The sequence below is a fragment of the Helobdella robusta genome (genome assembly GCF_000326865.2).
Source record: "Helobdella robusta unplaced genomic scaffold HELROscaffold_18, whole genome shotgun sequence".
Classification (NCBI taxonomy): Eukaryota; Metazoa; Annelida; class Clitellata; order Rhynchobdellida; family Glossiphoniidae; genus Helobdella; species Helobdella robusta.
The window spans coordinates 1,503,642-1,516,056 of NW_008703981.1; the positions used below are offsets into that span (position 1 = coordinate 1,503,642).

At 29.5% G+C, this 12,415-nt stretch overlaps 3 protein-coding genes across 3 annotated transcripts; 1 reads left to right on the plus strand and 2 right to left on the minus strand.

Annotated features, from left to right (window-relative positions):
* Positions 1 to 3,902: 3,902 nt before the first annotated feature.
* HELRODRAFT_170537 (hypothetical protein) lies at positions 3,903 to 4,906 on the plus strand (the record flags this gene model as incomplete). Its single annotated transcript, XM_009016354.1, has 3 exons — positions 3,903 to 4,040; positions 4,239 to 4,558; positions 4,825 to 4,906. The coding sequence occupies 3 exons, from the start codon at positions 3,903 to 3,905 to the stop codon at positions 4,904 to 4,906; spliced, it is 540 nt and encodes a 179-aa protein (XP_009014602.1).
* A 1,539-nt stretch (positions 4,907 to 6,445) lies between these two features.
* Positions 6,446 to 8,078, minus strand: HELRODRAFT_76714 (hypothetical protein; the record flags this gene model as incomplete). Its single annotated transcript, XM_009016355.1, has 5 exons — positions 6,446 to 6,580; positions 6,749 to 6,875; positions 7,181 to 7,280; positions 7,679 to 7,793; positions 7,989 to 8,078. 5 exons carry the CDS (start codon positions 8,076 to 8,078, stop codon positions 6,446 to 6,448), a joined length of 567 nt encoding a protein of 188 aa, XP_009014603.1.
* A 2,821-nt stretch (positions 8,079 to 10,899) lies between these two features.
* On the minus strand, positions 10,900 to 11,857 carry HELRODRAFT_156740 (hypothetical protein; the record flags this gene model as incomplete). Its single annotated transcript, XM_009016356.1, has 3 exons — positions 10,900 to 11,018; positions 11,492 to 11,581; positions 11,776 to 11,857. The coding sequence occupies 3 exons, from the start codon at positions 11,855 to 11,857 to the stop codon at positions 10,900 to 10,902; spliced, it is 291 nt and encodes a 96-aa protein (XP_009014604.1).
* Between the last annotated feature and the right edge of the window lie 558 nt (positions 11,858 to 12,415).

Here is a 12,415-nt window from a genome sequence, read left to right on the forward strand (position 1 = left end):
GATGATCCTACTTCAGATACATGAATGGCTTGCTCTCTCACATATTTTTTTTGTTTGTAAATTTGAATGTTGAGACAGAAAGAGAAAGAAAGAAATCTTTCCATTTACAATCTTATAAAATTATTTTATGTAATATTAATTATATTATATTATATAATATAAATATTATGTGTGTATATATATATATATATATATATATATATATATATATATATATATATATATATATATATATATATGTACTTTTCTACTGATTCTTAATTAAATGTTATTTTTCTTCATTTGAACTTTAATTTAATTTATGTAATCCGTAAATTTTATATTATTCACTCATATATCTTCACTCTTTTGGCATATTATTTTAAGTTTCTTGACTATAAGAGGCCATCCAATTATATATATATATGTTTATGTATTTTTATTTAATATATATATATATATATATATATATATATATATATATACACGATGATTTAGGCAACTGATTACATTTTTAAATTGATATATGCTATATATATTATTAATGTGTGTATATATTTGTGAATGTTTGTAAATATCTGTGTATATTGTATATTTGTTTGTTTGTGTGTGTGTATGTATGTATGAATATATATGTTTATATGTGTATGTATGTGTGACTTGTTCAACTTTAATTTTCACTAGTGCCTTATTCAAAAAGTAACATTGTTCTTTTTTATTGCCGTCTTATTTAATAAAAATATTAAATTTGATTTCATTCTTATTTGTAGTTTTTGATTTCATTTTTTTTTTATGATTTAAAAAGTATTTTTAATAAATCTATTGATTCGAAATTGATAATTTTTAACGAAACAGAGGTATGTATAAGTATATTTGTGTTTATAAATCGTTCGTTCAATTGCTCTCTACAATGTTGCACATTGTAGAGTTGTTATAGGCTGTTGTAATGTAATGTTATGTTATGTAATGCACGTTACAGGTGTTGTTAATATTAATGTTACTTAGGTTATTTTTTTTACGTTAATTTTTGTGTATGTATGAAAATGATTTTTATAACTTTGCCATACTTATTACAACTTAGCCATATCTCGCTAGGTTTTTTTTCTGTCTTTTCTTTCTCTCTCTCTCTCTCTCTCTCTCTCTCTCTCTCCTCTGTTAGTCATTTTCTTCTGTCTTTTCCTATAACCGTATAAATATGTATGTATAATTAGGTAACATTGTTAAAATTTTTGAGACGTTATTAACATTCTTATTATCTACATTTCTATCATTCATATCTGACTGAATGTTAAATAATAATCTGTATGCATGTTTGTTTGTTTGTAGGTTTGTTGTTTGTATGTTTGTTTGTATCTGTTGGTATGTATTGTATAGATGTTTCTTTGTATGTCTGTTGTTTTGTTTAACACATAATTTCAGGGATATTAATGAGTAACGTGGGTTATTAGATGGATGTTTTCTTGTATTTGTGTGTACATGTGTACATACATGTTTGTGTGCGTGTGTGTGTGTGCGTTCATACAAGCGTGCGTTTATTGTAAAATATTGTTATGATTTTATTTCAGTATCGAATTGAAAACTATACATTAGAAGTTTTAATACAGCTTTAACTTGTCGGTAATTATTTATTTATATGTTTGTATCAATTCAGTCGTTACATTGACAAGTTTTTTTTATTTCTGTACTTAATTTTTCGGGTGATGTTAAACTGGCGGCAGTACCAGCTGTTTTGTGTACTCTTGTTTATGTACTCTACACCTTCTATAAGGTTTCCATGTTAAATAGTAACATAGTTGTAATACTATTATGTTAAAATAATTTTTCTAGTATATTTTCATTGTAAAATAATAAATAAAATTTATTTCCGATATATTTATATATGGATTATGAGTTTTTATCCCGTTAAAAACGCATGAAAATATAATCAAAATTACTCAATATATCCAGAGTATTTAACGCCAGTTACGGGTCTTTTAGAATCTCAAATTTTGGGCAGTAGTGATTTTTTCAGTATATAGGTTTTATTAAAAAGGGTCATCTGGTTATTAGCTGGTTACATATTTGTGTAGTAAGATACTTAGCGTTTGAGTTTTCATCAGTTTTCATGCATTTGGTTTATTGATAGGTTAGAATGCCTAAGAGATTCCATTATAGTTTTACCATTATTTAAAAAAAACAACTCGTTCAACATATTAAATATGGTTGAATAACATTCATAATTCATTCATTATTCCTCTGCTGGTTTGACACGTAAGTTTTCTCTCATGTATGCGTTACAATGTTTTTTATTTTTATACATTCAATAAAATTGCCACAACTTAGTTGGACAGTATTTTGATTATTCTTTTATCGGTTTTTTAAAATATCGGTTAATTTTCAGATAAAAACTAAAGATCGATTTATCTGGTGTTTAGTGTTTCATCAATGTCATCAAATCGTGATGTTATCAATATTGTTCCATTATGACAGAGTCAAGTTGCTATACAATAATACATTGTCTGTCGTCTGCTTGTTTTTGAGCTACTTTTTACAGATTTTCAACAAGTTCATCTTTTCAAACATTTAGAATGTAGTTGACTTATCTTGTTGTTAGTAGTTTAAGTCTTTTTTGGTGAAAAATGAACTCTTCCATAGTATAAAGTGGTAATCTATTGAAGGATTTTCAAAATGCTATTAGATTCCAGATTTATTAGTATGATATGTGTTAAAAGCTGTCTTTCATTTGGAGACTATATATATTTCCCAATTCATCAGTATAATATGTGTTAAAGCTCTTCTTTATTGGGAGAATGTATATTTTTCTTTTTGAGATAAGTTGAATTTGTTTCTGTTGACTGTTAGTGCTAGGATTTATTTGTTTCGGCAAAAATGTCAGTATTGTTGAGTTTTTATACGGCATGATTAATAATCTTGTATGTTTCGGTTCACTTTTGAGTGTGTTTTAGATCTTTATTAATAATTTTCTTTAAAATCGCATCTAGTTTACGATTTTTCATTTTTAAATATGGAGAAGAAAAGTTATTTGGTTTTCGGATCGTCACTCTTATTGTTCATTTCAAGCTTGTTAGTCATTTATTATTTAAAAACTCATCAAATTTTTTAAAAATTATCTCATTTATTTTTATTAATTGTTGAATTATTATAAATTTATTAATTTTAAATATTAAAATTTTAAATCGCGAAATTCCGGGTTGGATTTTAGATCAAAAGCATTGGAGTGCTTCGCAGACTCATCTGGCCATGAAATTTTATCTTGTCAAAATAAATTTTAGTTAGTTATTCAAAATGTTATATTACAAATTGTGGTTACTTATAATTATAAAACTGGTAATTTTTACTTAAAAAAACTTTAACTTATCCATATGATCACTATTATTAATATTTCTATCTAGTTCATTAAATTCCACCAATGGTGGAATAAAGGAATTCTGTATTATTGCTCATAACTTCTCAATAGTAGAGCCAAGTTACCACTGTGAGGATCAGAGTGTCTGTAGTAGTTTTTCTAATAGTAAAAAAGAGGATATTTTGTTTGTAAGTATTTTTCTCTCTTTATTAGTATAGTAGAAAAATTATTTTAATATAATAAATTTAATTTTTTAAATTTAAATTTTGTTGACAGCTCTGTAAAGAGAGACACTTATATTTAGTGTTCTGTTGCAATACCAGTCCTTGCGATGATCATTCTAAGCTTTCTGGTTACTCCATTTTAAAACAAAATTTAAGGACATAATTTCGCTTTTATTAATTCTTAAATATATAAATAAACAAATATGCATTTATGTTTTAATTATTCTCATTTTTATTCAATTATTTATAAATATTCCTGTCACAAAGGTTTCTGGTCAAACAACAGCACTCATAAATTATGCTATAGTAGGAACATCATTCATTTGGAACATGCCACCACGAATGGGAACACAATGACAAGTTCATCCAAGTCTGAACAAAGTCCAGTGGAGTCTGTAGACAGTGGTGAGGTTTCCATAGTAGATGGAGCCAATGATATCTGTCCCAGTGATGTTTCTGCTGTGCACGCCTTCAATGGAAACTGCTTGAATGTTGGTTCATGCAACTGATGCTCGTGCAACATTTTGAAAATGAGAATTTTTTCAACACTTTTTTGGAATTTAAACAGACTAAATTTAAAGTATTTTTAGTATAATTTTTCAATTGAAACAATAAAGTCGATGTGTTAGGCATAAATTTCATAACTCATGTTCTACATTTATAACTTTCATCTCATTATTATTGCACAGGTAACATTGCCAGATGGAAAAGTTGAAAGCAGATGCATACTTCCTATGGTTAACTGCACCAGAGACCACCAGGAAAATGATGCCCAGAAGGCATCAGCTAGCATTCCTATGGCCACCACAGCTGCCACCTCCACCACAGCAGCAGCAGTAGTAGTAGCAGCAGCAGCAAATCAGCATCCACATCCATCTAAAAATATTTTGGACAACAAAAATGGCGTCTCCATTGGCTTTATAATTGGCGCCATACTGGTTGTAACTTCAGGCATCGTTCTCATTGGTGTTGGGGCTAAGAAATGTTATGAGAAACATGTAAACAGCAGGTTCGTTTGCGTGTATGCGTTTGTGTTTGTAGGTGTGTTTGTTTGTTTTTATTTGTTCGTTTGTTTGTTCGTTTGCTTTTAGGCGTTTTAAACGACGCCTTTGTTTGCAAACTCATCAGAAAGTGAAATTGAATGATTACCATTGGATGTTGGATTGGATGAATATGTATGTATATGTATAAAGAACTGACTGCCTATGAGCCTGCCACACGACAGACATTTCATTCTGAATGACACACAGCACTGTAGCAATCATATCTTTGCAGGTCAGAGTACAACTACGCCCAACTTACCATTGATATGAATGGAGGCGAGGAAGACGATGATGAAAGACTAATATTGCCATAAATAACTCAATTTGGAAATTCCCATTTCTATATATATATATATATATACATATATGTATATATACATATATATATATATACATACACAAACATTTATTTACTTAATGTATTTATTTCAGATGTTCATCTTAAATATAGTTAGAGTTAGATCTTCAAATATTAAACATTCTTTGAGAACAAAAACATTTTTTTTTGGTTTTCTAGTCATCAAGAATTTGTGTGTGAATGCAATTGAATAATGTTGAGGGTTTTATATAGTTTTATCAAATCTTTTGTTGTTTATCTCGATAAACTTGCTTTCTAATTCATTTGAAAGAATTTGAACTTTCTACTTGATATTGAATTTGCAAGTTATATAAATAGTTTCTATTTAGTATTCAGTTTTTTATAGTTCTATTTTCATTTTTATATAATTTGTGTATGTATTCAATCTATTTTCAAGCATTTAATCTCTTGTATCGTACATGTATCTATGTATCCATTATTAAATGAGTTGTATCTATTTATCCAAATGTTCTTGTATATTTCACCTATTCTATCTGATTCTTTTGTCGAGTGTATATATATATATATCTATCAGTTTTTATATTTTTCAATTTATTAATCAAATTTTGTCAAATGTTTTCGTCGAACTGTTTAAGACAGTCACTCCTTCATCTATGAATGACATCCTGCTGATAAATCTTTATGTAACACAGACACACACACACACACACGTACGCAGAAATACACATGCATACGGAGACACACAGACATACTAACAGAAAAGCACAAACTGATACATATACACACTAACACACACATACACAAAACAAACCCACGCACACACACACAAACGCGCAATTACTTTTCCATTCATTTTTATAGCTCATTTTTAAAAAAAAGTATTTATATATATATACATATTCATATTATTTATTTTATTTTTATCTATATTATAAAACGATATTTTATTAATTTGATAATTTATGAAAACAAGCGTAAGTAAGGTTTTTATTAAATTTACAACATCCGAAACTGACCTAAAGTATGACATGCAGTAGATCTGAAAAAAATAACGTTCACTGATTGGCCGTTATTCCATGCCACCTTCTATCGCGTATTTATTTACTCATTTAATTAATTAATTAGATAATTAATTAGTTAATTAATATATCGTAAACACGAACTAATAAACATTGATATAAATATTGATATTGTTAGCTTCTTAATCAGTGTTGTGACTACTGTCTTCTTACTTTTCTTAATTGTTGAATATTGAATAAACTTGCTACTTATAAAACTCATATTTTAATTAGACTTGTGTTTATCGATTGATTGACAACTAAAAAACAACCTTATTTGTATAAATAACTAAAAAATAATACATATATGCGTACTTACATACATACACGCACGCACGCACATACACACACACGAAGACACATAACAAGACTGTAATTAAATAATTAAAAAAACTACGATTAGCAATTTAAGAAATATAACAAACAATCAAACAAACAAACAGACAAGCAAACAAACAAATAATTTTTTCATCCAGTTATATGCTCTGAGACTCAACGGTGGCACTGTCAATTTGTTTGGCAGTGCTATTTCTTAACTGTTGCATCAGCTCCAACGATTTTGTCAACAGAGGTCGAATTGTATTCAGTTCCATTAGAGTTAGATGATTCAACTGTTGAAGAGTTGAAAGTAATTTTATCTATTATGACTATAATTATAATTAATTTTGGTAATTATGATCTTAATTATAATTAATTTTAGTAATTATGATCTTAATTATAAGCAATTTTATTAATTAGGTGTATTTATTTATAGGATGGTGATGAATTAGCATCAGAACCTTAGCGTGTGTAGCATCACTTCTGATGAATGCATCCACGCTGCTTCTCAACTTAGAAGACCTAATGTCCCAGATGTCCTTCACGAGCGTTCGAACCTCATCCGCTCTTGTAAGATTCTCAGAGGCACTAATCAGTGTAGCGGGGGGAATAACAAAATGAAAAAAATATTAAATAATTACTTATTATTATAAATATCAAAATTATCATTACGGGATATAATTAAGATTAATATTGCTAAAAGCACAAGTTGGTGTAATGGGGGATATAATAAAATTACTTAAAATATTAGAGTTATGATTATGAAGTGATGATTGATAAAGATTAATAATGTTTTTATTATATTTATTGATAATATCTTTGTAATGGTGTTAGTGTAACTTGATGATGGATAATTTAAAAATATTAATAAAAAAATTTAGATAAAAAATTACTATTTTAGCATCAGCTGGCTGACCTCCATATAATGTTTGGAGGGCATTTCTGTGAAAAACTTTGAGTCGATCTCTTCTTGCTTCTTCTGCTGCAAAATTTCTGGTGCACATTTTTATAAAATAAAAAAATTATAGTTAATAATAAATTATATCATGAATATGTATTAAAATTATATTATGATTATATTATGATTAATTATAATTATACCATAATTTGTAATTAGCAAAATATACATATTGTATAGAGATTCAATCAAGACTTATTGGAAAGGTTGTATGAGTTTTAATTTACAAATGTTAAGTATGAAAGGTAACTAAGGGTAGCTAATTTCTAGCTAATCTGATGCTAATCTAACAGTTATCTGACTAAATCTGTATCTGATGAATGTTGACTAATTAGCAACTAACACTAATTAACAGTTAGTTAAGTTAGCTGTTAGAGTTACTAACTTAACTAACTCAAACTCAAATCTAGATAAAAGCAGAAATCCTACCAACCAACATCCATCCATGTCGGTGGAATGATACGACACTTCTGTCTCTGTTTTAACATGACGGCTACCCAGAGAGGTACTTCAACTGGCAGACCAGGGTTCAACGGACCTACATCACCCTTTTTTCAATGTCAAGATTAGTAAACTATTAATTTCACTGAAATGGCAAACGGAATTGTGAATCCTTATATAATATATATTGGAGTTTTTATTATTTTTTTAATAAATTTTGTTTCTTCAAAAACTTGAACATTTTTTTAATATTTTAGCTTTTGACTTGGTTTTAAAATTGAAGTCTAAAAAAACCAACTCACGCTTATCAAATAAAGTTTGTCGAGAGCAAAATTTGGAACTATGGAAACTAATTCTTTTTCAGCGATAAATTCAATCTCTGCCGGATTCATTTTTTAAAGAAAGTTGTCATGAAAAAGTTGCAAAACCGTTTTTGAAACTTAAATCTCACTTTAAAAGAGCGCGCTAGGAATTAAAAATATTGAAGTGCTTAACTTTTGAATTTTTTTTAAATATATATGGGAAGACGCCATATTAAACCAAATCACTTCACGATATCAATGATATATATATATATATCTATAAATATAGAAATCTATAAATATGTATATATGTAGACTTTGATTTCGCATTTTTCTGTTCAATTTCAAAAAATAAATCTGTCAAAAAAGTTTGTAAAATATTTATTCAATAAAACAAAATCAAACCCGGAAGAAATCTGTTAACAAAAATGAGCTCACAGAGAGAATACCTCTCAACCGAGTGCGAACCTTTCAATCACAGCAACAAAAAAATGTTACACGCCAAATATTTTCTATCAGCAGTTATTAAATAATATATTCATCAAAAAAAATATGAAAAAATGAAACCAGCACGGCAATTCAAAGGAAAGGCACTTTGAAGTAAAAAAAAAAACAAAAAATATTATTTACTCTTGTAAGAAAAATGGTTTAAATTATGTACAAACATATGTTAGCATGTGTGTGTATTTGTACATGTGTGTGCGCTGCGTGTGGATGTACGTATGCGTGTGTTTGTTTGGATAAATCAAGTGCACGAAAGACGAATAATGAACGATTGGATTTGGATGCAATTTCAATGATAATGATTGATGATGATTGTGGTGTTGACATTTTTTTTTTCTGGAATAAAGGATTTGAAAGAGCATTCGCTGTTAAGTAACTGTCCAATGGATCATGGAACTAAATCACTTCTGTCTGTATAACAATATGAAAAAACGAAATTAAAAAAAAAAACAAAACTAAAATTCTCCATATATATTTTGAACTTCAAGCAAAAATTTTCAATTCAAATTCATTCATTTCATGTCAGTAAAATAAGTGTAAAATTCAAGTAAAATGTAGCAACAAAGGCACTTATATATGGTTACGAACGATGAACGAGTTGTATAAGGATTCAAAAACATACACACACCACAATACACACACACACACACACACACACACACACACACACACACACACACACACACACACACACACACATACCACACATTAGATGACAAGACATTAATCACGTTCGCTTGCTTCTATAATGTAATATCAATAGTTCATGTATAAATAATTTATATGGTATAAATTTATAAATCACACAAAACACTAACAATTACTGTATGTATGTTTGTTTGTATGTATGTATGTTTGTACGTATGTATGTATGTATATTGCATACACCACATACACACACACATGTATACATAACTACAACCATACAGTAGAAAGTACCGACCTTTTAGAAAAATTCGATATAAAACATAAAAAAACACAATAACGTCTACACACATACACATACATACACGCACAGACAATCAGACGCACGCAAACACACATACACACACGCACACACACAGCCTAACATTATAGAATCTGTTAACGATAATATTATCACATTTTATATGTATTCACATTTCATGAAATCATGATTTTGTCTTTGCTCACAATAGGAAAGCTAAAGAAGAAAAAAGTTAGTAAATATCAATGATCTTAATCACAGGTTACAAAAATATAAAAATATTTTATCAATTCATTAATTCATTCATCCATCCATTCATTCATTCCATTAATCAATCAATCAATCAATCAATCAATCAATCAATCAATCAATCAATCAATCAATCAATCAATCAATCAATCAATCAATCAATCAATCAATCAATCAATCAATCAATCAATCAATCAATCAATCAATCAATCAATCAATCAATCAATCAATCAATCAATCAATCAATCAATCAATCAATCAATCAATCAATCAATCAATCAATCAATCAATCAATCAATCAATCAATCAATCAATCAATCAATCACTCAATCACTCACTCACTCACTCACTCAATCAATCAATCAATCAATCAATCAATCAATCAACCAATCAATCAATCAATCAACCAACCAATCAACCAACCAATCAATCAATCAATCAACTAATCAATCAATCAATAATAAGTCCAAACGTGAACAACCCATGGTATAGGTAACTTTGTTTAAAAAAAAAAAAAAACAAACCAAAAAAAGCAGAGAAGTTAAATTAAAACAAAAAAGAAACAAAAAAAATTAATTGGGTCAGTTGAAAAAATTAACAAGGTCTGTTAAGAAAATTAACTTGGCCACTGAAACTCCATGGTCACTGAAATTACATGTACAATAATTTTTTCTGTGCAGCGTAAAAACATAAAAAGAACAAACTTCATAAAAAAATTATAATTACAAATTATTATTATTTTTTTGTCCGTCAAGTCAATCAATTCATCCTCATTTATTTATTCATTTGTACGCTCATTCATTCATTCATTAATGTCAATTCTTTCTTTCGTACATTTAAATACAAATCAATCGATCAATCAATCAGTTCATTAATTCATTCAATCATTCATTAGTTCAATCATTCATCAGTTCAATCAATCGATCAATCGATCAATCGATCAATCGATCAATCGATCAATCGATCAATCGATCAATCGATCAATCGATCAATCGATCAATCGATCAATCGATCAATCAATCAATCAATCAATCAATCAATCAATCAATCAATCAATCAATCAATCAATCAATCAATCAATCAATCAATCAATCAATCAATCAATCAACCAATCAATCAATCAATCAATCAATCAATTTATCAATCAATCAATCAGTCAATCAATCAATCATTCGTTCCTTCATTCATTCATTTATTCATCAATCTCTTCATTCATTCAGTCGTTCGTTCCTTCATACATTCTGGACTTTGATGTCGTTTGAGATGCAGTCTGAGATGATCTGACCTGGAAAATGACCTCGTACAAACTGGACATTTAAATGGCTTGTCCCCTACGCAATGACGACGACCGACGATGATGATGTATAAGAATTATATGATACAGTACGATACGTGAATCTGATATCATACTAATGGTATCTAAATATTTAAATGCAAATATTGGTGATACATGATTATGATAAGATACTCTACAGTGTATAAATAAGAAATGATAATGATGATATATTGATATAATATGAAAATGATGATATATAAAAGTGATATGATATGATACTGTACGATACTGTAAATAGGATATGACACTGATGATAACTGAATATGATATAAAACTGTTGATCTATAAACTTGACAACGGCAACATACATATACAAACAACCAATCAAGCATACAAACAATTAGGCACACAAACGAACAACCGAACAAACATCCATACAAAAACCAATCAAACAAACAACCAGCAGACAGACAGACAGACAGACAGACAAACAGACAGATAGACAGACGGATAGACAGAGACAGGTACCTGTATGTTTCCTCATATGTCTGGTGAGTTCATCAGACCTAGCGAATCTCCAACTACAACCTTCCCAGGCGCAAATGTACGGTTTCTCACCTGGTTGAAATTATAAAATTCACGACCTCCACCTTCATTTTTGTTTATTAGATAAATGAGAACGAGCAAACAAAACTGACAAAAAAACGGACAAAAAACGGACAGATAAACAACCAACAAACAATTAGACAATGAAACAAACAATCAGACAAACAATCAAACTATCAGACAGACAGTCAGACAGACTGACAGACCGGTATGAGTCCTGACGTGAGCTTTAAGATGAGAGACCTTGTTGTACATCTTGTTACACTCATCGTGCTCGCACTTATACATGGATGTCTTCTTCTTGCTGACGTCTTTCGATCGGGTCCTCATCGACAGCAGAAGAGTCGATAGAGACGTCGGATGATGGCATGACGACGACGACGAGACAGCGGCCACAGTAGACGATGCAGCCAGTGGCGATGATGTACACGATGATTTTGACGGTGATAACGATGATGATGTAGCCGGTTTTAAAGATAACAAATGCATGCTGTTGCAATTGTTGATCAAGTTGTTGTTGCTGCTGCTGCTGTTGTTGTTGGAAAACATACCAAAATTGTTATGTAAAAACAACTGTTGTTGATGTTGCAGCAACATCTGCTGCTGAAGTTGTTGTAACTGTATTTGTTGCTGCAACTGCTGCAGAGGAGGTTGAGACTGTTGCTGCTGAAACAATTGCAGCTGTTGCTGTTGCAAAATTTGTTGTTGTATTTGTTGAAAGGTTGTGGCTGAAAATGGGTTCTTGCTTGAGGCCTCGGTGGGGTCAATGACCTTCGGGGTCGCTTCAGAGGTCGAGGACAGAAATGATGACGTCGAAATCCTGCAAAGAAATATAATTTCATTTGA